Source organism: Heliangelus exortis, chromosome 24 (assembly GCF_036169615.1).
Source record: "Heliangelus exortis chromosome 24, bHelExo1.hap1, whole genome shotgun sequence".
Lineage (NCBI taxonomy): Eukaryota > Metazoa > Chordata > Aves > Apodiformes > Trochilidae > Heliangelus > Heliangelus exortis.
In genome coordinates, this window is record NC_092445.1 from 2,774,646 (window position 1) to 2,802,423 (window position 27,778).

General features: G+C 57.0%; 3 protein-coding genes across 10 annotated transcripts; all 3 read right to left on the bottom strand.

Moving 5' to 3' along the window:
- Positions 1 to 1,258: 1,258 nt before the first annotated feature.
- On the bottom strand, positions 1,259 to 2,270 carry SFN (stratifin). Its single transcript, XM_071768047.1, has one exon. It carries the CDS (start codon positions 2,091 to 2,093, stop codon positions 1,353 to 1,355), a length of 741 nt encoding a protein of 246 aa, XP_071624148.1. The 5' UTR covers positions 2,094 to 2,270; the 3' UTR covers positions 1,259 to 1,352.
- On the bottom strand, positions 2,196 to 19,324 carry ZDHHC18 (zinc finger DHHC-type palmitoyltransferase 18). 7 transcript variants are annotated; one of them, XM_071768043.1, is made up of 10 exons: positions 18,968 to 19,314; positions 16,276 to 16,361; positions 14,188 to 14,337; positions 12,749 to 12,886; positions 12,242 to 12,290; positions 11,685 to 11,787; positions 10,088 to 10,197; positions 9,057 to 9,156; positions 6,649 to 6,741; positions 4,963 to 5,747 (listed from the first exon to the last, which is right to left on the bottom strand). In XM_071768043.1, exons 1-9 carry the CDS (start codon positions 19,222 to 19,224, stop codon positions 6,700 to 6,702), a joined length of 1,035 nt encoding a protein of 344 aa, XP_071624144.1. In that variant the 5' UTR covers positions 19,225 to 19,314; the 3' UTR covers positions 4,963 to 5,747; positions 6,649 to 6,699. The 7 variants fall into 7 exon arrangements, with proteins under 7 accessions (XP_071624143.1, XP_071624144.1, XP_071624146.1 ...); XM_071768045.1 differs by having other exon boundaries at positions 16,276 to 16,436; positions 18,968 to 19,307; XM_071768046.1 differs by having other exon boundaries at positions 16,276 to 16,436; positions 19,215 to 19,268.
- A 349-nt stretch (positions 19,325 to 19,673) lies between these two features.
- Positions 19,674 to 26,664, bottom strand: PIGV (phosphatidylinositol glycan anchor biosynthesis class V). 2 transcript variants are annotated; one of them, XM_071768032.1, is made up of 4 exons: positions 26,562 to 26,664; positions 23,729 to 23,887; positions 20,926 to 22,077; positions 19,674 to 20,065 (listed from the first exon to the last, which is right to left on the bottom strand). In XM_071768032.1, exons 2-4 carry the CDS (start codon positions 23,813 to 23,815, stop codon positions 19,772 to 19,774), a joined length of 1,533 nt encoding a protein of 510 aa, XP_071624133.1. In that variant the 5' UTR covers positions 23,816 to 23,887; positions 26,562 to 26,664; the 3' UTR covers positions 19,674 to 19,771. The 2 variants fall into 2 exon arrangements, with proteins under 2 accessions (XP_071624133.1, XP_071624134.1); XM_071768033.1 differs by lacking the exon at positions 20,926 to 22,077.
- Between the last annotated feature and the right edge of the window lie 1,114 nt (positions 26,665 to 27,778).

Sequence of the window (27,778 nt, forward strand, 5' to 3'; positions counted from 1 at the left end):
CTGCCATCATGTCCCCAGTGTCCCCAAGCGGGGACCCCGCTGCACCGGGGCGGCACCTCCTGAGTCAGGGAGCGTTTCCTCCCGGCACCCCGGTGTTTCCCATCAAAGGCCGAGTCCTGCCCAGCCCTGCTGGGGCTGATGAGCTCATAGCCCAGGGTGCCATGACTGTATTTTATTGTAATTATTTTTTTTCATGTCGAAACTCGTGCTGGCGCGGAGCGGGGTGGGAGGGAGGGAGGGGGAGCTGCACCCTGCACCGTGGCCGGGAGCCAGGACCAGAAGTGCTGAGCTTTCTCCCGACCCAGCACGTCCAAGACCTCACCAAGGGATGTCCCCATCCCAGTGACACCCCAGGGCTGTCCCCATGTCACTCCAAGGCTGCTTTAGGGGAACCGCCCTCCCCCCCCCCCCCCCTTGGATGTAGAGGAGAGCAGGAGGTGGGGGTGACACCTGGGGAGAGGGTCTGGGGACCACCGTGGGTTTGCACCGAGGGGTTGGGGACACCCCCTCTCCCCCACCCCCCCCACTGCAGGGTTGGGGACCTCAGTGTCCCCCATAGTGCTTTTGGGAGTCCCCAAAGCCCAAACTCCTTCTCCACCGAGGGGGAGCCCACCCAGCAAACCCTTCCATGGGGCACCCCAAGACCCCCTCTGCTGGGGTCAGGGGGGGTGTTGGGAGCAGTGAAATGGGTGCTGTGGATTTTGGGGGAGTGGAAGGGGAGGGGGGGGTGTCCTGGGAGCAGCAGGAGCTGCCTGGACACGTGCTCAGGGGAGAGATGAAGCAGACCAGAGGCAGTCATGCAGGAGATGCAGGTTTATTGGAGACGCACAGAGGCTTTGGCAAAACGTGACCCCCCCGTTGGGCTGGGGGTCTGCCCGGACCCCCCCTCGTCCCAGCCCAGCCCGTCACCTCCTCCCATTATGGCTCCAGCCCTCTGGGATATGGGGTTTGGAGCTGGCACACGCTCCCCCCCTCTCCCCAAAATGTTAAATAGTGGGATGGGGGGGGGGGCAGCTCTCTGGGATGGAGGCACCCCCCTCACCCTCTTTTCCCCCTCCCCGCAGCAGAAGATGGGGAGAGGGAAGGGGGGGGGAGATGCCAAATCCACCCGGTAAACACCACACACAGCCCCCCCCTGGCATCCAGGCTGGGGGGGCCATGGGGGAGCCAAGACACCTTCCCTTCCCTCCTCCCCTCCCCCCAAAATAAAACAACGGAACAAAACAAAAAACCAAAACCGAAAAAAAAAAAAAAAAAAAAAAAGAGCAAAACAAAACCCAAACAATTTAAACCATGACTCGGTGCTGAAGGGACTGGAGGGGGGGGGGGTTCCCCAGCTCCGCGGGGGCCATTCAGTTCTTGGGTTCTTCTCCAGCTTCGCCGCCGTCTTCTCCGGCGCACTCGGCTGTCCATAGCGTGAGGTTGTCCCTGAGGAGCTGCATGATGAGGGTGCTGTCCTTGTAGGAGTCTTCGCTGAGGGTGTGCAGGTCCCCCATGGCCTCATCGAAGGTGGTCTTGGCCAGGGAGATGGCCTGCTCGGGGGCGTTGGCGATCTCGTAGTGGAAGACGGAGAAGTTGAGGGCCAAGCCCAGGCGGATGGGGTTCGTGGGCTGCATCTCCTTTTTGCTGATGTCCATGGCCTCTTGGTAGGCTTGCTGGGCGTTGTCTATCGCCGTCTTGCGGTTGTCCCCGATGGCCACCTCGGCCAAGTATCGGAAATAATCGCCCTTCATCTTCAGGTAGAAGACCTTGCTCTCGGCGTCGGTGGCTTTCTTGATGAGATACTTGTCCAGCAAGTTCAGGACGTTCTTGCAGACGCCGTTCAGCTCCCTCTCCACCTTCTCCCTGTACTCGTTGACCAGCTGAGCTTTGTCATCCCCCTCTTCGGTTTTGTGCTCGATGCTGGAGATCACCCTCCAGGCCGAGCGCTGGCACCCCACCACGTTCTTGTAGGCGACGGAGAGGAGGTTGCGTTCCTCGTTGGACAACTCGTCCCCGTGCTCCACCACCGCCTTCATGAAGTCCGCCATGTCCTCGTAGCGCTCGGCCTGCTCGGCCAACTTGGCCTTCTGCACTTGGTGGTTTCTTGCCATGGCTGAGACCTCGGGCACGGGCAGGGCAGACGCTTGGGTGAGGAGCGGGGCCGGGAGCCGTCGGAGCCTCTGCTGAGCCCCAGCGCCGGGATTCGGTTTTGGCTGAGCCTGGGAGCCTCGAGCGAGAGCGGGAGGAGCCAGCGAGGCCGAAGGAGTGGCCTCCTCCTCCTCCTCCTCCACCTCCTCCTTCTCCTTCTCCTCCTTCTCTGCTTCCTCCCCGCCGTGCCCAGCCTTAAAAGGAAAATTGCCGTGAATCATCATCACCCATGGGTGCTGGGGAAGGGGCGAAAGGGGCGGCCAACGCCCTACTCCCCCTCCCCCCCAAAAACTGGCCCCTTGGGGAAGGTTTGGTGTTGGGTGCAGCACCCCGGGGGTGTCCCCACAGCCGACACCCACCCCAGGACACAGGGACCCCCATCCCGGTGCTAAAAGTTTTGGGAAGGGGCTGGGATGGGTCAGCATTTGGAGAGAGGGGGGTGTAGGCAGGGACCCGACAGTGTTCAGCTCTTCCCACTCCCAAAGAAATGGGGCACGGGGTGTGTCAGCTCGTAAAAAATGGGTTCCTCCTCCTTCCCCCCACCCAAAAAGAAAAAAAAAAAAAAAAAGTCATATCACTGTCGTTTTTATATGGTGATTAACTCCGCTGGTAATTGCGAGGGCTTGATGGGCAGGTATTTATTCCCACAGCTGGGGAAACCGAGGCAGAGGCTCAGCCCGCGGCAGGGACCGCCCCAAAGCTGTGCACGATGGCCCGGAGCCTCTGAGCTGCCCCGTGACGGGACCGGGCTGACCCCCCCCGAAACCTCCGGGACGGGGAAACCTCCCTGGTGCCAGCAGGGACCCCCCCAGCCCGTCTGAACCCCCACCCACCGCTCACCTCCACTTCCCCCCCCTCAACCTCCACCCCAGCAGCTCAACAGGGACCTCGCTCACCTCCACCTGAAGAATTTGGGGGGGGGGGAAGGGGGATTGGGTTTTGAGAAATAAAAAAGCCCACATTTTTAGGGGTTTTTTTTGTTTGTTTTAACACGACCCAGCCGTGGGTGCTGAGCCGGCGGTGGAACCACACCGCCCCGATTAGGATCAGCGCTTGGTGTTGCGCTGCAGTTTCACTCTCAACCTGCTCCAGCTTGTTGCCACACGCTGGAGAATCCTCCTGGGCTCTTATCTGCCGTGCGGGAGCCGTGCGGGAAGGGCAGGGTGGGGCGGGCACCCCGCCAAGGAAAGAAAGAAAAAAAAAAAAAAAAAGTTGGTATTTCTTTTTTTTTTTTTTAATTTGATTCGATATCGTTTTATCATCGTGACTTGTTGCTTTTACTCATCTTCCAAACTGCACCATGTGTCACCCCAGGCTGGGAGTGTCCCCTCCCCGTCGGGTCCCCCGGGGATGGGTGCTGGGGGTTGGGTACGACCTTTAGTGGTCCCTTCCAACCCGAATTATTCCGTGATTCTCCCATGAAAGACCCAGAGGATGCTTTGCCCACCCACAAATCTCCCTCCCCACCATGGCAAAGGGGGGGGTCGGGGCTACTCGCCCCCCTCCCTCACCCCCGGGGCTGTGGTTGGTTTGGGGTCCCCCTGCCCGGGGAGGGGTCACATCCATCACCACCCCCCGGCGATCCCAGCTCCTGCCCCGGGGAATCAGGATCCACCCTGGGAGCGATCACACCCCGCCCAGCTGGGAAAAGGCATTTCCCAAAGGAACGGGGAGATCCCTACCCGTCTCCCACTCTCTGCCGAGCACATGAGGTGCAGTGAGGAAGTCACAGACCCACAGGGCCCAAAAGTCCCCACAGAGGGGGCTGAAGGGACAGCCCGATGTCCCCAGCCCTCTAAAGCCACTTTTTTCCCTTGGAAAAAATGCCAGGTGACAATTCCCGGTGGGAATCAGGCTGGAGCCGGCACCCCTCCAAGAACCAAAGCTGTGCCGGGTCAGGAGTGTTGGGGGGGGGGGTTCCTGGAGCCCCCAGCCCCAGCGGGACCCTCCCCACCTGCCCAGGACCTGGGGCTGGTCCTGTGCCAGCTCCTCTCTTTTTGAGCTGTTTGCTCCTCTCTCAGAGAGCTCCATGAGAGGATCCCCCCGGCCCCCGCAGGACCCCCGACTCCCGTGGGACACCCCTGCAGTGGGGCAGGAGGCTCAGCCCTGGCAGCTCCTGCCGAAAGGGCTGAGCTGCTGCCAAATTTTGGTTGCGCTGGGCTGAGAGGAAGCTTGGAAACGTTCTGCTCGACCGGTTCCGTGAAAAATCAGCGGGAGGGGTGAAGGGAAGAGCCTCGGATCACTGGGAGTGAGCTCGGCCACAGCATCACTCCACGGAACACCAGTGGGTGCCCCAGACCCCAGAGAGCAGCACCAAAAGGTGCAGAGAGGGATACCAGCCCTGGAGAGGGGGATTCCATCCATGGGGAGGGGGATACCATCCATGGGGAGGGGGATTCCATCCATGGGGAGAGGGATACCAGCCCCAGAGAGACAGATACCAGCCCCACGGGGAGCTGCCAGCACCCATCTCGTGTCCCATGAGCCAAACTGGAGGGGAATGCTGGAGCACTGGGAGGATGCTCCCATCTCACTCAGCCACCCTCTCCCCACCCATCCAGCTCTGCCTCTCCCGGGACACTGCTGGGAGCTCCCAGCACTTCAGTGGGGGATGAATTCTGCAGTCCTTGCCCATCACTCCTTCCCTGACCCCCAGCTCACACCCTCCCCACCACACAGGAGGGCTCAGAGCCACGGGAGGCTGACACTTGCCCCATGGACACGGGTTGTGAGTTTTTAGGGAGCTCCTGGCTGTGTCCCTCTGTGCAGCACCAGCGTGTCCAGGCACGAGCAGCTCCCCTCCAGCAGTGGAGCAGCAGCCAGACGCTGGCGTAAATAGGAGAAACTTTTATTTGTTACAAAAGTAAAAGGCATAAATAGATGGTGAATCCTATTGGGCTCTATGCTGGGCTGGGGCACAGACCTGGCTGCCCAGCTTGGCCACCAGCAGTGGGAGGAGTTGGTGCTGGACACTCCAGGTCAAGGTGCTGTAGGGTTTGAGCCCCTTCCCCTAAAACTAGAGCTGTGCTAAGACAAAAGAGGAAAGGGGGAGCTGACCAGGGGGGGTTTGCAAGGGTCAGCTCTGAGTACACCCTGACTCCTGTCTGCAGAGTCCTGGGATGGATGGAGACAGCTTGGAGCAGGGCTGGTGGGAACAGGGCTGGGATGCCACCAGCTCAGCTGGGAAGGTGCTGGCGTGATGCCTGCTGGTTTCCCAAACCCACCAGAATGCTGCCTGCTGCCTGCCAGCATCTACAGCAGGGGAGACCCCCCCATTGGGAGGGGGAGGGCAGGCTGCTGGTGACAGGGGTGACCCTGGTGGCTTCAGCTAGGAGCCAGCAGGACCTGGGGTTATTGCACTGGGGTGGGAGGGCTCTATGGCTTTGAGCTTGGAACCCATGGGCTCCCTGGCTCCTGGAGAGGGGGTGGGAAAGATTTTTTTTTATCTCTTGTGCACAGCTACTTTCCCCCCTCTCTTGTTCCAGGAGGGAGGAAGGTGCAGGCACACAGCCCTGGGGAGCAGAGGCACTGGTGGTGGTCATGGCTGGAGGCTTGGGTGCTGCCCACAGGGTGCTCCACGAGGGGCAGGGGGCTGCAGGCTGCCAGGGCTCCTGGTACTGGAGTGAGGGAGAGGAGGAAGGAAGAAGAGCAAGAGGTTAGCAGCAGAAATACAGGAGTGAAAAACAGAAATACAGGAGAGAAAAGTGGGGCTGCTCAGCCTCGAGAAGGCTCAGGGGACCCCTGTGCCCAGGGCCCAGTGCTTAAAGGTGGCTGCAAAGATGGGGACTCCATGGAGAAGCCAAGGGGCAATGGGCACCTCCTGGGGAGATTCCCATGGGACACCAGAGGAAAACTGGATTCTAAGAGATTGGAATGGTCCCCAGAGAAGGGGTGGATTCCCCCCTACATTGGAAAGTTGGAATTCTCAGGGTGCTGGGACATCTCATATAAACAATTTTAGAAGGGTTGGAGCCGATGATCCTTGAGATCCCTTCCCAGGTGGCATTCAAGGATTCTGTGATGAGGGAGCAGTGGGGAGCACCCAGGTTTGGTGGCAGAAAGGGGAGACTGCAGGATGGAGAGGAGTGTTGGGAACCTTCCACCAGGGCTTGAGCAGGGAGGAGCTCGTGGGGAGCTGCAGAGAGGGTGAGGGGCATCCCCAGCCCAGAGGTGAAGCAGGGATGTGCTGCAATGGGCTTTGGAAGGAACTGACCAAAGGGCACATCAGAGGAGGAACTTGGTGGTACAGAGAAAAAAAACAGGCAGAAGGGAGGGAAAGGAGGGATTGCCCAAACCACAGAGCAGGTCAGCTTAGAAATCCATTTGGATTGGGATTAGAAATCTTGTCCCAGCACAAAGCTGGGGGTATCCATCCCTCTCTTCCATGGGATGCTGGTGGGAGAGACAGGACACGTGGATGTCTGCACAGCTGGAGGGTGATGGACAGAGCTGCTCATGCAGTGGAGATGAGATGGGGTCACTGGAGTGGATGATGGGGAGAAGAAAGCACTTTCTTACCAGCTAACCCTCAGAAAGCAGGGCTAACATCCAAGGAGGGGGCAAATCCCATCAGGCTGCGCAGGAAATGGCAAAGTCCTGGCAGGCGTCCTCCTGGAGAAGACACCAGAGGTTACAAACCTCAACATCTGCTGGCAGGGACCACAGGGACACGGCCCAGCCCAGGAATGAGGGAGGTGGGTGAGGAAAGGACACTCGGGTGACAGCTTCTGTGGGAAGGGGACCAGGGAGAGGACAAGACCCTGCCCAGCCTGGAGATGTGGGGCAGGAAAATCCCTTTGCTTCAAGCAGGGTGATGGCAGCACCAGCCCCGTTCCTGCAGGAGGCTCTGGGAGCCAACACCAGAGTCTAACTGCCCCCTGATGGCTGCTGAGCACTGGGACACCTGCCCTCTTCTGCCTCAAAGGGAGAAAATAATCATCCAAGCAATTAACTCTTTAAAAATAGAATTTTATTGTGACGAGTAACAAAAGAACCAGGGTTTAAATAAAAACAGGAAGGGATTTGGCACCTGATAACACACCCCACACAGCTCCTCACTCCCCAGCACCAGACCCTCTCTGTACAGCTCCACAGCAGGGACAAAGCCCCTGGGGACATCCCTGCCAGGAGAAGCAGGGAGGGAAGGACAGGGTGGCCTCTCATGGACTAAAGCACTTGGCCTGTCAGCTGGCACCAAGCTGTGGGGCTGCAGTGGCCACAGAGCACCAGCAGGAGCCTCCCAGGGAGGTGAGGGCCCATCTGCCAGGATCCAGGTAGAAACTGAGGTGCCACCACAGTGCTCTCACCTCAGCTCTTTGCAGAGGGGAAGGTAGAGTTGGTGGCCACAGCAAAAAAGCTCTGAGGTCTCTGTGCTGCCAGCCAGATAGGTAGGGCTGGAGGAAGCTTGTGCTGTGCCCCAGAGCTGGTGCAGTCACTCACAGCATGTGCAGAGCAGGATGCTGGTGAGTTTGGAGGGGACAGGCTGAGCCCAGAGATCTGCTGCCTCTGCCCCAGGTTGAAATAATTGTGTCTGACCTGAGCAGGCAGCTGGACACACAAGGCTGGAAGCCTCTGCCCCGGTGCTAACGTGGATGCCCCTACCTGCACTGAATAGAAAATGTTCTACATAGAGACAAAAAAAACCCTAAAACCCAAAAAAATCTACAAATTGTGCAAAAAATATCCAGCAGCTTTTAATAAGAGGATTCAAGTATTGCTAACAAGGTCTGTGACTCTCCCCTGTGCACACTCCAGTGCTGGAGAGGCAGAGCTGGCTGCTCAGCCTGGCTCTCCCATGGCTCTGCAGCACAGAGTGATGAGGCCAAGCCCACAGGAATGGCTCCTGAGGTGCTGGGGACAGCCCTGCCCTCATCTGCTGGCCAGAAACCCAGGAGAGGACAGCGTGGGGTTACCAGAGACCAGCACCTGCTCACTGCTTCCTCTATGAAACTCCCCCTGGGAAGGGTGCAACCCGCAGGAATTCACATATTTTTCTGCTGCCTTTTGGTCTCCTGCTGACAGGACAAACCCAGGTTCTCCTGGCCAGCTCAGGTTCCTAAAGATCCTACAGCTGGAGCCTTGCCAGCACCTTGTGATGAGTGCCAAGGAATGCTGCATGTTCCTTCTTCCCAGAAGTGTCACCCTGACCCGTGGCCTTGCTGCAGAATGTTGTCTTCCTGACTTGGTAGGGACAAAACACAAAGTTCTCCAGCACCATGCTCAGTGAGCAACCTGAAAATAGGGTCAAGAGGAGCTGGGACATCTAACCAGCTCCCACGTCTGCTGGGAGTCAGAGTCCTCTAAACAGCCCCAACTTCCCAAGGCACAGCAGCTTCTGGAGAAGAAAAGCTGCTCCAGGGTGAGAGAGACAGAAGAGCCCTTCCACATCAGCACAGGGGAGCAGGAGGTGTTCATGGAGACACCAGGGGACTTGTGCCTCCACCAGCCCAGGAGACAAGGTGTGACAGCCCAGCTCAGAGCAGGAACCATTTCTAAGTCTCCACCTCCCACCCTTGGCCCAGCTCATTACCCCCAGCAGGAAACAAAGTGACCCCCCCTGGAGCAGCTCTGGGGGCTCCCCAAATCTATTTGCTTCCTGGGTCTAGCAGGGCCCCCCCTGCTTTCTGCACGAGCCTGAAGGTCTTGCATGCAGTTGGGCTCTATCAGTTGAAAGTCCAGACAGGTCACATCACAGTGAAACAAATAAACAAAAATAAATAAATTATATATAGAAAAAAAAAAAGAAGAAGAAGAAAAAAAAAAAAAAGGCAACATATGGCTCAACTGAGTCTTTGGCAGCTCTGCAGCAGGTGACTGTCCTGCCTGAGGCTGGGGAGATGGTAAGAGGGGAAGGTAGTGGCTGGAGTGAGGTGCAGGCACAGAAGGCACTGGGCTACATCACAGCACTGCTAGGGGATGCCTCCTACCATGCTGGTGTCAGTTTTGGCTCCAAAGGAAGGGATTTCACTCTTAGGACTGGAGGGGGTCCCAACATCTGGCTGGATAAATCCTCTTCTGTCTATCAAACTGGAAAAGAGAAGTTTGGAAGGGAGAGGAGTTGAGGAAATGAAGACTCCATGGAGATGGGAGCTCACAAGGTGCAGAGGGCTCTCCCCGTGGGAGCTGCACAGGCAGGAGCTGATGGAAAACTCAGCTCTCTGCCCATGAGAGAAACCACAGAGTTATCAGAGCAGCCACCAGACAGGCAGTTACAGCTCTGGGTCACCACAAACCCAAATGAGAACTGGCAAAAGGTCTTCACAACATGAAAGAGGAATGAATTGGGAGTGAAGCACTTCTCACCCCACAACCTGCCAGCAAACAGCTCAGCTGCCTGAATCTGCAGATCTACCACCTCTGAATGGCAGCACTGGCACTGAGGCACCTCCAAATCCCACACGAGACTCTGCCCAACTGCACCCTCTTGTGACAAAGCAGGGAGAATCCTGAGCTGCTGCTGCTGCCCTGTGCCAGACCAAAACCTCCTCACATCTGCATTCAGCTGCTGCCTTTGCCCTTGTGTTCAGCTCAGTCGTGGAAGAGCACCTGGTGGGACACTGCTGAGGTTTGCAGAGAAGCTGAGTGCTGGCAAACCCCAGGATCTCTGCATCCTGCTTGCTGCAGGGCTTGAGCCTCAGAGAACAGGAGGAATAACACAGGTTCTGAGGTGCTGCCTCTCCTGGGATTTGCCATGATTTTCCTCTTACTGAGTTGCAGGATGTGCAGCCCACCAGCTCCACAAAACAATTTTAAGTGACCTGAACTCATCAAACTCAAAGCAAGTTACATCTCCTCCTTGTACACATTTCCCTGCAGGGACTGGAAAACTGTTTCCCCATCATCATTGCTGTCTCTGTGCTGACCCAGACTCTCCTGACTGGTGACAAATCCATCCTTCCCGAGGCTCCTCACAGAGCAGGATGCAATTCCCAACACTGTGGTGCTCCAAGTCTCTTACCTGGGATGGAATGGTCCACAGAGCACTGCACAGCAGTTTGTGAGGATACTTTTATGGCTGTAGGGATTGGCAAACTCTGAGCCCCTCTTATTTGACCAGGACCCTTTGATCTGAAAGGCAAATGGAAGAGGCAGACTCAGACAGGGAAGATGGGAAAGCAGGTAATTATGTGATAATGGACTCGGTTCAAAGCCTTGCTCAAGAGGTGGAAGGCTTCTCTCTTACTGCAAATGACCTCCCTCTCCTTGCTTCACCAAAGACAGCTGCAGGAAGGCAGCCAGAGGAGACAGCAACGTGCTGCTCCTGCCTCAGGTTCAACCTTGCAGCTGAGACTCCAAAGCTGCAACCTCCCCATGCTGCCAGACTCAGTGTCACCATCCAACACCAGCCTCCTCCTCCTCCTCCCCTTCCTGCTTCTCCTCCTTCTTCCCCTCCTCCTCCCCCTCATTCTCCTCCTTGTTCTCTCCTAGGCTGGAAGCTCACCAGAGCTCACCCTCAGCTCAAGGGCCCTCCTGGACCTCTCAGGCTAAACAAACAGCAAGGGGATTCCCAGGCTGCAGCAGGGAGGAAACAATCTCATCTGTCCCCACCCTGAGCAGCTGCCACTGGGACTCTGATTTTGAAACCCTGGTGACATCAAAGTGTTGGCACCCACAGAGGGGCAGATGCTGTACCTGGCCTCAGGCCCCTGGCTGCAGCCAACCATTCACACCACGTTTCCTCCTGTTGTTTTTCTGCTTCCCCTCCCCACTCTCAGCTCAAGGTTGGACACAGGGACAGAGAGGCAGTGGGGCTGCTGCTCAGGACCTGCTGCTGCTCTCAGCACCACAGGGGTGACCCCTGGTAGCTTCACTTACAGCCCTGCCTGCTTCTCCCAACACCTCAATGTGACAGAAAGGTGGAAAGAGGATAAATTAAAATTAAAAAAAAAAAAAAAAAAAAGAGGGGGGGAAGGGGAAGTGAACCTGCTTTCTGCAGTGCTGGGAGCTTCCAGCAAGGTTAACAAGTACTTCTGGCCAGAAGGGTGGATTTTGATTCCTGCTGAGGAGCAGACAGATCCTGCTTTTCTGTACAAGCTGCTCAGGGCACTTGTTTGGCCCTGGGAGCCTGCAGGCACCCCAGAGTGTGAGAGCAGTCTCAGCAGGAGACGCCTGCACATTATCTGTCTGTTAGACAAGAGGAACTTCCAGAGACAAAGGGACTTGCCCAGGGTCTCAGAGGAAACCCTGTGGTTATGCAGGATGCTGAATTAAGATCACCCACATCCCACGCTAACACCCAAACAAATCTCTGGGGCCAGCCTGTCTTTTTCTAATCTCAGAACTCCTAATTTTAAGCAAAGCCACATGCAGACTGGAAAAACCACACACGTGACCCTTCCAACAGGCTGTGACTGCTGAGTCCCCTGCTGCTGTGTGCTGCTTCCCCCCCCTTCACCTACCTGAAGCTACAGCCCTAATGCCTCGGGCAGGGGAGGTTTGTTCTGCAGTGGATTATCACAGGCAGAGTGCCTCACTGCACCAGGGCAGGCAGCCAGGAGCTCCTGCAGACCTCACCTCTGCTCAGGAAGGAGCAGGACAAGTGCCCAGGTACTTACATCTTCGTTTGTCGTCAGGTTGGAGGCAACTAAATAAGTGTGAAAACCTGAAAGGCCCAAAATAGACCAGACTGAGAAAAAACAAATCACCAGCTCCAGCACAGTGAAACAAAAGTCAAGGAAGTCTCAGGGTACAAAATCATCTTGCAAGGGGAGGCAGAGGACTGTTTTGGTAGCTAAGTGTTGCCACCACAAGCACTGGGCCATGAGAACACGCCAGCAACCTTCCCACTCCCTGTGCTATTCCACAGGCATCCAGCAGGGCCCAGCTGCTTCCTTTTTCATCTCAATTTGCAAACGGGGAAACAAGTTCTGTCACCCTTAGTCCCTGGCAGGGAAGAAAATAAGGAATTAAAGGTCTTCCCCATTTGGTGATGTTATCAGTTGCCATGTTATCAGTCTAGAGATGATGAGATGCCTGTCAGTCCCAGCCAGGCAGCTAGGGGACTAAATTAAGTTGTGGCAAGGACAGCAAGGTGACCCTACAGAGTGCTGGCTGTGTTTCTGTTACACTCCAAGCTCCACAGCCTGAGCAGCTGATGCCATCAGAAGGATATCTTGCAGGTGTCATCTTCAGAGTGTTGAGAAACCCATCCCTCTGAGAGCCTGCAAAGCAGAACAGAACAAAGAAGGACACCCCCCATCAGGCAGCTTTGCACCTCCAGCCAACCCTTCCCTCCTGAGCACACAGCCACCCCCCTGTGGGCCACATGGATCTGCCTGGCTGCCCAAGAACCAGCTGCAGGCTGTAACTCTGCAGGAATGTCAGCACAGACACAGCTTCAGGAGATCTGGGGCTACCAGGCAAGGTTAAAAGCAGATGTACCCACCAGCTCCTTTGCTCTGGAGGGGATAACCCCCTCACCAGCACCCAAGGTCTCTCTGCAGCCAGGTGCAGGGTGGGGCCGTGGTTCCCTGTAGGCTGAGACCCCCTTTATTCAGGCCATGAGTGCTGGAAAGCCTGGGGTAAACCAACCAGACCCTCCCTGTGCTCCAAGTGACCCAGCAGAGCCCCAGGGAGCAGGAACACAACACCCATCACTGCTGGCACCCTCTGTACTTACGCAGAGTGAGGTGGGTGACAACACAAGCAAAGATGAAGGCTGTCAGGAAGGAGAGGGAGAGGATGAAGGCGTAGAAGTAGCGATAGTTGCGCTTCCCCACGCAGTTGCCCACCCAGGGGCAGTGGTGATCAAACCTCTCTGAAACAAAGGGACACACTGAGGACTTTGCCCTCCTAGCACCTTGTAATGGACTCTGCTGAGCCTCCCAAACCAGGGGTTACAAACCCAGCTGTCACCCACCACCCTGAGCACAGCCCCCTCTGCAGCAGCACCTCGGCAAGAAGTGCCAGCAGAGCACTGCTGCCTGCTCACACGCCCTTTTTTATCATCAGAGGCCAAACCATTCCTCTCACCAAAGCCTTGTGACTGGTCCCATCTACTGTTACTCAAACTGAAAGAAAGCAGGCAAAGTGCAGCAATTTTTCCAGTACATAACAGCACTGGGGGTGTGCACATGGCCTGGCTGCTGCCTCCCTGCCTGTCAGCTGTGCCCCCTCTACCACCTTGTTCAGGGCAGAAAATTATTTTCTAAGTTACAAAGATACACCTCTGAAACCACAGAAACTGCCTGGGAACCCAGGGCAGCTGCAGTGTATCTGAAAACACTCCCCTTTGCCTTCTAATGAAAGGGCTCAGCTTTGCAGTGACCGTCCTGCAGGGGACAGCAGAGCAATCAAAACCCACTGCACACAAACCCACTGCTCCTCTTCAAACACTGCCCCAGCCCCAGCTGCTTCAGGAATCACACTCACCCACAGACAACTCCAAATACATAATGCTTGGTGACTCCCAAACTTCCTCCTTTAACCAGAACCTTGAGGTTCTGTGACTGATGGAAGGTTGGTGGCTCCTCAGGCTGCCCCAGAAGACAGGGGAAGCACAGCCTCTGCATCCACACCATGCATGACCAGGAGCAGTGGCAGGAGGAGTCAACTCTCTCAGATGTCCCTCAATCCCATGGCAGTTCAAGAACCTCCCTGCAGCTCCCCCACTCCTGTGCCTGTCTGCATGGAGCCATCAGGAGCTTTTCTTCAGGCCTTTGTGCAGTCCCTCCTGCCCCACCACACTCTGAGGGTACAGGGAGAGGACACATAAGAGCTCAACCAGGATCTATGGTGGTGGCCCTATCACTGCAAGGCCACAGACAACATGGAGCTCGAAGCAAAGCTCATGTTTGGTGGAGGCTTTAACTGCATTTCACAGCACCATGCTCCCAGAACCAGGGGAAGGTGAGAGACAGAGTCCTGGATGTGCCGCCCCACAGCACTGGGTGCTGCTTTTGTTTTAAATAGTGGAGAAAAAAAAAAAAAAAAAAAAAGACCACTCAGCATTTCGCTTTCCAACCTTTAACCTGAAGTAAAAGCAATCTCTCCAGGAACATGAACCCACTCCACCACACACCCAGGAGCTCTCAGCACCTCTCTGCTCAGGGGACTTACCCACGCAGTTGTCGCAGACGCTGCAGTGCGAGGTGCGGGGCGGGCGGAACATTTTGCAGGTGTAGCAGTACTTGAGCTTCACCACGTACTTGTTGATGACCACCTCCATGGTGCGGGCTGGCGGGCGGTAGCTCGAGGTGCCCATGCTGTCTGCAAGGGCCAGGAGGGACAGTCAGACCGGGGCAGCTGAAACCCAAAGCCCTGTAACCCCCCTCGGCTCCCACCGCTTCCCGGCGTGTGCCCTCCTGATCCGGAGCGAAAGCCGAGAGGTGGCTGAGCCCCCGGGACTGGGTGCAGGGGGGGGGGCAGCAGGAACCCCAGTCAGCTCGTTGCAGTGTGATTTATGCCCACTCCTTGTCTGCTCAGTGGTGAGGCTGCTGGGTTGCCAAGAGGCAGCAATATCTGCTTAGTGCTTGGAGAACGTGAAGCAATTTATAAATAAAAGAGCATAAAAGCAGCAGTGTTAATGTACCCAGCGACACCAACTCATCTCTGCCTGGCTAATGCACCACGGCACGAGGAGGCAATCTGATCTGTCAACACACACATGGTTCCTCCTCTGCTCTAAGCATCCAAGTCACAGAAACCAGGGTGACCTCAGCAGAAGCATCCCCCACTGCTGCCAACCCACAGCAGGAGCCAGAGGCACTGCTGGGCTCCAGGGACTCATTTCCATCACCGCAGGGAGGGACAACAAAGTCTCAAATGCTCCAGGCAATCTGATGAGTTCTCACTGCTGCCCCATCCCTGGCAGTGTCTCAGGTCAGGTTGGATGGGGCTTGGAGCACCCTGGGCTGGGGGAGGTGTCCCTGCCCATGGCAGGGGTGGCACTGGGTGAGCTTTAAGGTCCCTTCCAACCCAAACCAGTCTGGGATTTGATGATCCTATGAAATGTGACGTGTGCTTGCCAGCAGCACTGGAGGATTCATCCTCCTCCAGGTCAAAATTGAGGGTTTTTAGGGACACCACAAGGCTCATCTGCATGTCCTGACTCTTCCTTATTCACTGGGGACTGGCAGCTGGACACTGTTTCTCTGCTCAGCAGAAGTGTGAGCTAGAAAACCTTCAGCACATTTGCAGCTTGGGGGGGCTGTTTATTTAAGTCACTCCTGAAGGAGCAGCTTCCCTACTTGGAGGAAGTCTCTGACAAGAGGGATGCAACAGTGAGCGTGTTAAGAGGATACTAAGTAGATTATATTAAGAGTAACAGCTGGCACATCAGGCAGCATCTGCAGCCAGATTACTGCTTTAGGCATTTATAAATAGAAACGTGGGTAACCACTCTCAGGGTATTTTAAAACCCTTTTTCTTCTGTTTAGTCAGATGTAGAATTACTGCCCTGCAATGGCCTTCAGCAGGGCAGCTTTGAGGTGTCCCACGTGAGTTTTGTAAAGAATTTGTTACTCCAGGTCACATCAAGAAGGTCCAGAGGTCCTGGATGCCCCCATCTTCTTGGCCACCACCAGAGCAGCGTGACACAGCAGTCTGGTGATGAGGACAAACAGCAGCAGGCTGTGAGAAACCATCACAGTAAAGAACACCTTGAGGGCACAGCAGGCTCAATGGCAAATCATTATCTTAAAAAGCCTAAATTAATTACCCTAAGCCCTCACCACACTTTACAAGGTCAGGTTCCTCTGAGTTTGGACAACATCTACAGTAACTAAGGCAACACTGTGGAGCAGCACAGGCACTCCTGCTCTGTCAAGAGCCTGGCAGCAGAACTCTGAAGGGGGAGAAGGTGCTCCCTGAGCTGCTGGTACCCAGTCCCTGCTGATATTTGTGTCTGGGGCACTGATGCCACAAGCTCTCCATCCCCTGAGCTCTGCACAGAGCTGCTGCCCACTCAGGTGTCATCCTGAGGGCAGGAATTCACTGCACAGCTCTTTGCCTGCAAATAACCTGGGACTAAAAGAAAGGAAAAGCACCTCTGCAGATCCTCCCTCTGCTGCACTGCCTGTCAAACCTCATGAGCTGATACTCTGGTCTTTTATCCAGAGGCTCACTGAGCCTGAAACACGTGTGGCAGACACATGGGCACAGAGACACACGCTGGGCCAGACACAGGAGAGGGAACAGAACTCTCACCAATTTGCTTTTCCAGGTCTGCTGCCTCACTGGGGGTGGCTCTGGGCAGGATACCTGGGTCTCTGAAGCTTGTCTGGAGCAGGCAGCTGATGACAAAGAAGAAGAGGATGGCTGCAATGATGGGGATAGCCAAGGTGAGGTGACTGGCAAGGAAGGGGCAGCTGTTGAAAGAAAGAAAGAAAAAAAAAACAACACCCCCTAGTTACCAACTATTGCTGCAGAACCAGCCCTGAGCTGATGTTACACCCCAGGAATTAGCAGGGGGGGTTGGCTGAAGTGCTGCTGCTTTTTTTGGAGACCTCTGCAAACAGCAAGGGGTCAGGAAATACTGGAATGGCACTGGGAAGCCAGGGTCTTCTGCACAAAGACAGCCCCTGTACACAACCTCTCTGCCCTTATTACATCCCAGAATTGTGTTTAAAAAACGTGCCCCAAAGCCTGGTCACCTTCTACAGGAACAGCATCAAGAACAGACAGAGAAACACCTCAAGCCAAGGAGGGACCAAAGGCAGTGTGAACACCACCCTGTTTGGATCCACACATGAAGCTGAAAGGGAGCTTGGCTTTGCTTCAGCACAGCTTTGCTGCTGTCTGGATGACTCGTGTGCCCTTCACAGCACACCAGATGTTTGGAGGAGGATGCCCTCCAGCACTGTCACCACTGTGACAAGCCACCAGGGACCCCAGCAGAGGATGCTTCCTCCTGGGCTGGCTGTACTACAACCACAGATGGGGACCAGCACCCTGCACACCAGGGCAGCTCCATCACCTGCAGCAAGACAAGTGAGGGATGACCAAGGAACAGGGCTCTCTGCACAGCACAGTGCTGGAGCCCTCTGCCTCGAGGGATTTGCTATTATCAGCTCTGATAATTACCCAGAGCACAAGCTGCTCCAGTCTGCAGGCTGAGTTAAGTCTCAGTAGCACTGCGAGGCAGTTTGAGAGGATTAAGCAACTTTTGTTTCAACTCTAAAGCTCAGCTGTCCAGAACAAAGCTGCCACCAGGAACAAAAAGCTTTTAGCTCAACACTGTTGCTGAGCCCCTGGGTCATCTCCTGAAGGAGGGACTGAAATGTCTCTGAAATGAGAGATGGGAGCTTTGTTGTCACCTCTTTTCTGGGAAAATCTCTGGATCCCACTTTCCACCCCGTCGAGCAAACAAAAATTGCATTAAACAAAACAAAGAAAAAACAACCAAAACCAAACAGCAGACAGGCAAGAGGGATTTGCTGCACATCACCAAAACCCCTGCAACAGAAGCACACTGCTAAAATAACAACTCAGAAAGTCTCAGGGCATCTTCAACCAAGAAACAGTGACTCGTCAAGAAGAGAGAGGGGAGCTGAAGTCTGGGAGCAGAGAAACCTGGCAGAGACAACCCTAAGAAAGGAGTTTTCACGACGGGATGCTGCCACTGCCTCCCGCAGCTGCCTGCCTCTTTCAGCTCATCTGACTTCTCAGAACCTCTAATCCGATCAAATACCTCCAGCTCGCCGTCTGCAGGCTCGGGCAGCTTTACCCTGAGACTCTCTGAGATAACGCCCGTGATCCACATCCCCTCCCACCCCCCCGCATCGTACAGTGGCAGGGAAAACAAGGTCCCTTCCCAAGGCAGAAACCCTCAGGGATGTTACTAACCCATGGTGCACTTCCCGGGCTGGATATAACGGGGTGCTTTTGGCTCTCCTCTGCCTTGGGGTGCACTTGGGAGCCTCCCCGAGACAGATTTCCAAAAAGGAGAGAGGAAATACAGCTCTCTCTTGCCATGAGTGAGGGGAGCAGAGCTCCAGCACAGCCCCTCAAGGTGGGACACCAAAGGATTTCACCATTTCTCGAGCACTGGTGAACACTAACACTATGGCTGCTGCCTCTACCGACTGCTCCCACCAGTCCTGGGGGGGCTCCTGGATGCAATTCCAGACTGATTCTCTCCTCGGGAGCAGAAGGGGAGACCCTGGGAGTGGGGAGAGGGGGGGGGCGTATTTAGAGACCGGAGAGACAACCTTAACAATGTTAAAAACCTTCCAAAAACCCGGCTGAACAAGCAAGGTCCAGGGCCTCCCCTGCACAAGAGGGGACGGGCAAAGTGGGTATGGATTTGGGGAGGGGGTAGCGGGGAGAGGGAATGGATGGATGGATGGATGGATGGACAGGAGGGTTCCCATGGAGGGGGAAGAGGTGCACCCTGAGCCCATCTCCCTCCCTCCCTTCCTTCCTCCCACCCACCGCGGGTGTGATGCCAGTGGCCACTTAAAGAGGGGGGACAAGAACTGAATGAGCCGAGGGGCAGATCCCACACAGGGCTTTACCCCAGCAGGGAAAGGGGGAAAAGGAGGGGAGGCTGGGGGCCCAGCACTGGGGGGGGGACACCAGAGAGACCCCCAGAACGGGGGTACACACCGGAGAGACCCTCAGAATGGGGGACACACACCGGAGAGACCCTCACAACAGGGGTACACACACCGAGGAGACCCCAAGAACAAGGAGGGAACACCAGAGGGACCCCCAGAGCAGGGGTACACACCGGAGAGACCCTCAGAACGGGGGGGACACACCGAGAAAACCCCAAGAACAAGCAGGGGACACCAGAGAGACCCCCAGAACAGGGGTGTGGACACCAGAGAGACCCTCAGAACCGGGGGGGAGGACACCCCAGGACCCCGCAGCCCCCGGCCCGGCATCGCGGACTCACTCGAAGGCGAAGAAGAGGCCGCTGGTGGCGAGGATGAGGACGAGGGTCAGGGCGAAGACGCCGCTGTGCCGGGCGAGCATGAGGCGGCCGCCGCAGTAGAAGCGGTTGCGGCCGGGGAACACCTCCCACTTCCGCCGGGGCCTCCGGGTTTCAGCGGACCGCTCCGTGCCGGCAGTTAACGGAGGTGACGAGATACCTGTCCCCGTAGCCGGCCCCGTTAACCCGGGTGGGATCTGCCGGTACTCACAGTCCTTCATGGCGCCGCAGCGCCCTGCCCGGCCCCGCCGCTCGCCCGGCGGACGTGTCCGCCCCGCCCCACCCGCCGCCTCAGTGCAGCGACACCTACCGGCCCCGCCGGGCACCGCCCTCGCCCCGCCCACACCACCGGGTACCGGCACCGCCTCCGTTCAGCACCGGTGCCTCAGCGCAGCGCCCCCTACCGGCCCCGCCCACACCACCGAGCACCGGCGCCTCAGCGCAGCGCCCCCTACCGGCCCCGCCCACACCACCGAGCACCGGCGCCTCAGCGCAGCGCCCCCTACAGGCCCCGCCGGGCACCGGCATCGCTGCCGTTCAGCACCGGTACCTCAGCGCAGCGCCCCCTACCGACCCGGGCTCCCTGCCGGTGTCACCGGGCTCCGCCCCCGCCCCGCTACCTCAGCGCAGCGCCCCCTGCCGGCCGCGCCCCACTCCAGTCTGAACCAAATCGATTTAAAATCAATTTTACACCCCAAAAAACCCCACAAAAGCCCAACCCGCGTTTCAGTCCCGCCCCGCCCCGCCCCGCACCCGCCGCCCCTCGGGCTACGTCCAGGGCAGGGAGTTACAGTGCAGAGCCAGGCCCAGCAGGCAGTAGGTGAGGAAGAAGCCGAGCAGGCCCCGGCTGAGCGGGGCGATGGAGCCGCGGCCCCGCAGCAGCCCCAGGAGGGGGTTCCCGCAGGAACTTTCCCCGCCAGGACCGGGATCGTTCCCGGTGAGCGGTGTCACGGTTTGCTCATCAGTCCCTTTGTTCCGCAGCAAAGGTTCGTGCTCCTGCAGCAGGTGAGCGCAGAACCAGTAGAGGACGGGTGAGGAGGAGCAGAGGAAACGGGTCAGCACCTGGAGAAAACGGGAAAAAACCCATCCGTGAACTGCGGGATCCTGACTGTGACCAACCCCGATCCCAAGGGAAGGAGCTGCCCCAAACCAACGGCTGGAAGGGGTTGTTTGGCCTGGAGAAGGCTCCAGGTGCTCCTTAGAGCACCTTCCAGTGCCTGAAGGGGCCCCAGGAAAGCTGGGGAGGGACTTGGGACAAGGGCCTGGAGGGATGGGATGAGGGGTGATGGGTTTAAACTGGAAGAAGGATTTAGGGTGGACATTGGGAAGAAACTCTTGGGTGTGAGGGTGCCCAGGGTGCCCCCAGAAGCTGTGGCTGCCCCATCCCTGACAGTGTCCAAGGTTGGATGGGGCTTGGAGCACCCTGGGCTGGGGAGGGGTCCCTGGATTGTCCAGGTGGGACTGGAGGAGCTTTAAGGTCCCCTCCAGCCCAAACCCTTCCATGATTCCTTGCTGATTAAGTCAAGGAGCATTAATTATGTTTGCCTCATCCCTGGAAGCTTTCATGGACCCCTTGGATGGGGCTTGGAGCACCCTGGGCTGGGGGAGGGGTCCCTGCCCATGGCAGGGGTGGGAATGAGATGGGCTTTAAGGTCCCTGCCAACCCAACCATCCTATGATTCAGTGATTCCATGAAACACGGCCCCACCCCACAGATTTATCACAGTGCAATGAAAACACCTCAGAGCTCAACCTGCTGTATTTTTTAGGACATTTGCACCTGCAGGTGAGCGGTGCCCGGGTTCTGGACAAACGTTGTCCGTAACTGTCACCATCCCACAGAAATCCCCACAACCACCCAACAACTTCAGGGCAGACTGGAGCCTCCTCCTTCCGTTACCACGGGCGTACAAAGGCCCCACCTGCACGTGCATGCAGAAGAACCCAAACACCAGCAGGACCGTGGCATGGACCACGTACACGAAGACCGCGGGGCTGCAGAATCCTGCTCTTGGTTTGTCTTCTCCTTCAGCTTTTCTTCTCTCTAAACCAAGAGTTAGGCAGTGCCGGGGGTTTGCAGTGACATAGGTCCAGGCAGCCCACAAGCCCAGGAGTGTGACAGGCGAAGCGAGCAAGAAATTTGGGATCTGTCTGAACTCGAAATACCTGAGGAATCCAACGTTCCAGTAAATGTCTTGAATATAGGAATAAACCACGGGGAATCGCTGGGAGCACCACGGGGGTTGAACCCCTTCGGTGGCCGCCAGACGATAGCCCTTGTCCAGAGCCAGCTGCAACAGCGGCTCCGGAACATCCCGCTCCGGGCTGGGACCACAGAACTTTACGTAGGCATAATACTGAAATAAAGCAAAAGGCAGGAAAACAGCAGCACACAGCAGCAGGGCCGAAGACACCAGGCTAAGGAGTCGCTTCCACAAGGGAGGGAACGTCCTCGGCGCTCCCGAACCCACCTGCAGCTGGAGGGCAAAGCGCTGCCCGCGGGAGTAGAGGAAGAAGCCGGCGTTGAGGACCCCGTTGGCGCGCGCCCCGGATGCCAGGGAGAAGAGCACCGTGCTGAGGCAGCCCTGCCCCTGCTCCAGCTGCCACATGGCGCTGAAGGACAGCGCGGCAAAGATGCTCTCTGAGTAAGCGGCTGCCATGAAGACGTTGGCGGGGCCGATGGAGAAGAGCAGGGCTGCCAGGAAAGCCGTCCCGCGGCACCGCAGCACGGAGCAGCCCAGCTTGAAGAGGGCAGCGGCTGCCAGGATGGAGAAGAGGGAATTGAGGAGGACAACGGAGAGCAGGAGGCGGCTCCGCAAGCGCAGCAGCTGCCGGAGGGGCCCCGGAGCAGCCTCGGCCACGGCGCGCAGGCAGAGGGGGTAGAGCGGGAAGAAGGCGCAGTTGTGCTCGTACAGGTAACCCCGCTCGGCGATGAAGAGGAAGTGCTCGGCATCCCAGTGGGAGAGCCCGCCCAGCAGCTGCTCCACCAGCAAGTCCCAGGGGCCAGGATCTGACAGGCGAGGGGGGGAGAAGGCGTCTGCAGCATGATCTGGGATCAGGAAGTTAAAGAGAGCCTGGGGAAAAAAAGAGAGGGTGGAAGTTCAGCAGGGTTCTTGTACCAAAAAGCTCCAAGCACAACTCCCAGGTTTCTAAGAGCAGCACAGAATAATCGTGTCACAGAATCCCAGACTGGTTTGGGTGGGAAAGGATCTTAAAGCCCCGCAGTGCCACCCCTGCCATGGGCAGGGACACCTCCCCCAGCCCAGGGTGCTCCAAGCCCCATCCAGCCTTGGCGACATCTTTGATCAGGGCGGGCAGAGGTGGTGGAGCTCGGGGACCCGGCTGAGGGCACCCCCAGCCCTGCCCCCAGCACCCCGAGTCACGCTGGGCACAGGGCCCGGCCCGGCCTCCCCCTCCTGCTCCTCACATCCAATCCCAGACTGGTTTGGGGGTGAGGGGACCTTAAAGGCCCCCCAGTGCCCCCCCTGCCATGGGCAGGGACACCTCCCCCAGCCCAGGGTGCTCCAAGCCCCATCCAAGGGGTCCATGAAAGCTTCCAGGGATGAGGCAAACATAATTAATGCTCCTTCACTTAATCAGCAAGGAATCATGGAAGGGTTTGGGCTGGAGGGGACCTTAAAGCTCCTCCAGTCCCACCTGGACAATCCAGGGACCCCTCCCCAGCCCAGGGTGCTCCAAGCCCCATCCAACCTTGGACACTGCCAGGGATGGGGCAGCCACAGCTTCTGGGGGCAACCTGGGGCTCAGCACCCTCACCCCAAAGAATTTCTTCCTGATGTCCAACCTCAATCCCCCCTTGTTCAGTTTAAACCCATCACCCCTTGTCCCATCCCTCCAGGCTGTTATGAAGCCAGGCTGAGGGTTTGCAGAGACGACAGCTGTAAAGGTGCAAACAAGATCTCCAGGAGCTCAAGGTGCTGACCACATTGTAAAAACTGAGAGAAAACCCCAGAGAGCTCACAAGGGCAACTTACTGCACTGTAACGTAATTCCAAATGAAAATATGTTGAAGAAAAACAACCCCAAACCCCTCAGATTTTGGCTTAGCTACACGTGGACTGGGATGAATCCCCTGCTGTGAATTCAGGGTTGGCAGAGAAGAAGCCAGGCTGAACAAATTGGGACTAAAGAGAGACACAAAGCTGCTGTTTCACCACAGAGCACACATCTGGTGTACCCAGGCCTCTGGCATTTCCAACACAGAGCTCAGCTGATGGTTCCACTCAGCCCTACCCCGTGGTGACCGGGGCTGCCACAACTTGCCAGCTGGCTGCTGGCCCACAGCTGAGGAGCTTTCTCAGAGGGATTTTGTTTCAGGAGGGCCACAGCTACAGCCAGAAGCTCTGGTGGCTGTCTCAGTACACACAGACAGTGTGGAGTGGGCAACCAAGCTCAGAGATGGACATCTCTGGAAATGAGACTCGTGAGGAATGTGCAGGAGGAGATTATCGTTCATTTTCTGTGAATAAACACAGATCTTGGGACTCTCCTGCTGCCAAAATGGCCTTTTGCAACACCAGCCTGGAAACGAGGGGAGGCAGAAGGAAATCCAGGCAATATGAACTCAACAGCAACCTGCTTCAAGGGATGCAGCTGGTCCCAGAGGAGGAGATGATTTCCCAACCAACTGAGAGAAGCCGTGGGGCAGCAAACGAGATGTCACAGCACCTTTGGTTGACTTCTGGGTGGCACCAGGGGACTTGCCTGCAGCAGAAGTGTCAGGGCCCTGCAGCACACCGCAAACCGCACGACCTCTCGGAGCTGGGGGTCCTGCCTGCTCCCCAGCTCCATCCTGAGCTCCACAGCTGCCTCAGGAGGTCACCGACTCCAGGGAAATTCTCCCTCTGGGCTTGGAAATCTGACCTGATAAACAGAGGGGACAGAGACAGAAAGGTGTTTCTGGCTTGTGCTTTATTTACTATCAGGCACTTCAAAGGGTTGCAAATTGAGAAAGTCACTTAGGAATGAGAGCCTGGAGCTGGGAGATGATGCAGGAGACCTCTTTGATATGGCTCCTGTTGAAGGAAAAAATCACTTCCCTGACTTCTTAACCTTGGCCAGGATGCAGAGGGAGAGAGGCTGTAACAAGCACTCAGCCCTTCAGCAGCCCCATGTAAACACCAGCAGCAGACAGGCCCAGCAGCAACACCAGCACCCAGCCAAAAAATCCACACCCAAATGCCAGTTCCAAGGCACTGAATGGGATTTAAGCCTTTTTTTTTTTTTTTTTTTTTTTGAACATACAGAATTAAAACGTGGACTCTGAGCACAACATCAGTGCAAGCAGGTTGCTCCCCAGCCAGACACACTCCCTCCTCTCTCTGCCTTTGCCCCTGGGAAGCTGAGAAGTTTTATTCTGCTGCCCCTCCACAGCCCCCACCCCACCAGATCCACCAGAGCAAGGCCATGGTCCCTTCTCAGAGACAGCTTTGTCCCCAGCACCTCCTGACACACCCCTCCACCCTCTCCACCTGCAGCATTCCATATTTTTCCAGGGTCCTGCTCTTCACCTGCCTGCCAAGCAAGCAGCAGGAGGGATGGTGGCTCTGCTCCACCTCTTCCCTGAAGACCTCAGAGGTAAAGAGCTTTGTGGAGTCCCCTTTACTTTTTCTTTCTGTTTGTTCTGGATTGATGTGCTGGGAGCAGCTCTGAAATCTGCTGGCCCAGAGCCACACAGGGCAGGCAGGAGGAGCTGTGAGGCAGCTGCTGGAGGTAATAAAACATTTCTTCTGTTGGTTCCCCAGCCACCAACTGCTTTTCAGTTGGAGAAACAGCAGACCCAGAGCTCTTGCTGAGGTTCCAATGATCCCCCCAAACCATCACCTAATGATCTAAAAACACTCTGAGGTTTTCCTATTCCAATTTTTACTGATGGAGATTAAAAAGAAACCAACAAACTTGCAGGTTAAAAGCTGCCTGAGAGAGCAGAACGTGAGTCACCAGGAAAGCAAAAAAACCCAAGACCCAAATAGGCTCATTTATAATTATAATTAATTTATAATTTATAAACACAGAACTGTTCTTCCTATTTAGCCACATATAAAAGTTTTGGGTTTGCTCCTCTTCTCCTCTCCCTCCTGAGAATTCAGCTAAAAATCTGGGAGGCACTTTCTCCCAAATTACAAAGTTATTTTAAGAGAGGGGATACTTAAATTCTTTAAATTCTATCCAAACACATCCCCAGCTGCAAATCCTATTAAAGCACAGGGGCAAAAATGATCACAGCTCTTCAAATTATTAAAAAATAAAAAAAAAAAAAAAAAAAAAAAAGCTGAGAAAAAAACCTCCATGTGACTGAGCCAAGGAGGCTGAAAGCAAACAGCTTGGAAAAGCCAGACCCTGGCAGGACACAGCACACCTTGTACCTGGAAGCAGCAAAGCCTGAAAAAAAAAAAACAACAAAAAACCCAAACCAAACCAAAAAACAAACCAAAAAACAAAACAAACAGACAAACAAAAAAAAAAAAACAACAAAAAACACCCCAACCCCCACAAATCTGGGAGAGAACAGAGAACAGAGCTGGAATGTCTCTGCCTGGAAAAGGGCATGGGGAAAAAAAAAAAAAAAAAAGACACAAAATTGCAGTGGAAAAAGGAGCAAAGTTCTGAATCCAAAGCTGCCTTTCCCTCCCTGCTCTCTCTCAGTCAGGGAGCGTTTCGCTCGCTCTGTGCTAAAATCCCAAAGGATTTTAGGGAAGAGCCGCTGTGTGAACGATGGCAGCGACGGAACAGGAGCCGGGCGAGGGCTCGGAGGCTGCAGCGGGGCCCGGTGGCCACCCGGTGGCAGCAGCCACTCGCCACACCGGCATCTCCTGCCCTGCCGGCTCCTGGCATTCCCTGAGGGAAGAGCTCGGCCAGGAACACCTGGAGAGCAGCGGGCTGGGCACCTCCTGGTGCTCCCCCATCCCGCTGCTGGATCCCAGAGGGAACTCCCGGCACAACTGGAAACCCGACCCAGAGGAACGGGAGGGAATTCCAACAACCCCTTGGGCCGGGAGCTCCCCGCTTCCCGGCGCTGATCCAAAGGCTGCAGCCTCGCACCCGCAGCGGGAAGGTTTCTCCGGCGTGTGAACGCACCCCGCTCCGGATCCCGCTCCGGATCCCGCTCCGGATCCCGCTCCGTTCCTCAGCCCCAGCGAACCACCCGGAGTTTAAAGCCCAGGCCCAGGACTGACCCCCCCTGAGCCCCGGGCTCGCAGCTGAGACGCTCCAGGGGGGACACCGGGGATGATTCGGGTTCGTTACGGGCTGCGCGGTTCGGGGCTGTCCGGTTCGGGGCTGCCCAGGGGTCGCGGCCTTCTCCTACCCAGGGCCTCACGAGCTCATTATCGCTCTAATTGTCCGCGAGACCCCACGCAGGACACCGCCCCCGCCCCGCCGGTTCCGCTCCGGGACACGCCCAGGCCTGGTCCCGGTCCGGTCCGATCCGTCAGGGCTGGGTGGGCCCGTGAGGTGTCAGAGGGGGGGATGAGGGGCTGGGGGGGGGAGGGGCGGATCCCCTCCCCGCGGCGCGCGCGCGGCCCCGCCCCTCCCCCACCTGAGCGCCCGGCGCGAGGCTCCCGCGCCGGCTCCATCCTCCTCCTCCTCCTCCTCCTCCTCACCGTGACGTCACCGCCCCGCGACGACTTCCGGCAGCGGCGCTTCCGGGTTTGCGCGCGCCGCGTCACGTGGCGGGCAGGAAGGGAGGGAAGGGAGGGCGGCGCCATCTTTGATCAGGGCGGGCGGAGGCGGCGGAGCTCGGGGACCCGGCTGAGGGCACCCCCTGCCCTGCCCTGCCCTGCCCCGCCCCCGGCACCCCGAGTCACGCTGGGCACGGGGCCCGGCCCGGCCTCCCCCTCCTGCTCCTCACATCCAATCCCAGACTGGTTTGGGTGTGAGGGGACCTTAAAGCCCCCCCAGTGCTCCCCCTGCCATGGGCAGGGACCCCTCCCCCAGCCCAGGGTGCTCCAAGCCCCATCCAACCTTGGACACTGCCAGGGATGGGGCAGCCACAGCTTCTGGGGGCACCCTGGGGCTCAGCACCCTCACCCCAAAGAATTCCTTCCTCATGTCCAACCTCAATCCCCCCTTGTTCAGTTTAAACCCATCACCCCTCATCCCATCCCTCCAGGCCCTTGTCCCAAGTCCCTCCCCAGCTTTCCTGGAGCCCCTTCAGGCACTGGAAGGTGCTCTAAGGTCTCCCCACAGCCTTTTCCAGACCCAACAACCCATTTCCATCCCATTTCCCAGCTCCAGAGCAGAGCTGCTCCAAGCCCTTGGATCATCCCTGGGGCCTCCTCTGGTCTCGCTCCAAGAGCTCCCTGTCCAGAGCTTCCCTGCAGGGGGTGAGGCCAGAGGGGAGCAGAAGGGGACAGTCCCCCCCTGGCCACCCCCCTGCTGCTGCAGCCCAGGACAGGGTTGGCTTCTGGGCTTCTCCTCACCCAACACCCCAAAACCCTTCTCCTCAGGGCTCTTCCCAATCCATTCTCCCCCCATCCCAGTCTTTGTGCTTGGGATCACTGTGAGCTCAGGACCCCCAACCCTTGGCCCCTTCCCCTGGGCCAGGCAGAGCCCAAGGGGGCCACCTGGGCTGAGCAGAAGATGCCAACAGAGCCCTGACCCAGAGCAAGGTCACTGCTGGAGCCCCCAGCACCAACCTCAGAGGGAACCACACAGCTCCAGCCAGAGCACACTGAGCAACAATCCCCTGGGAATAAGTTAATTAATGTGTGCGTGATTACATTAATTACTTACCCTTAGCAGAAGGTGGGCAGG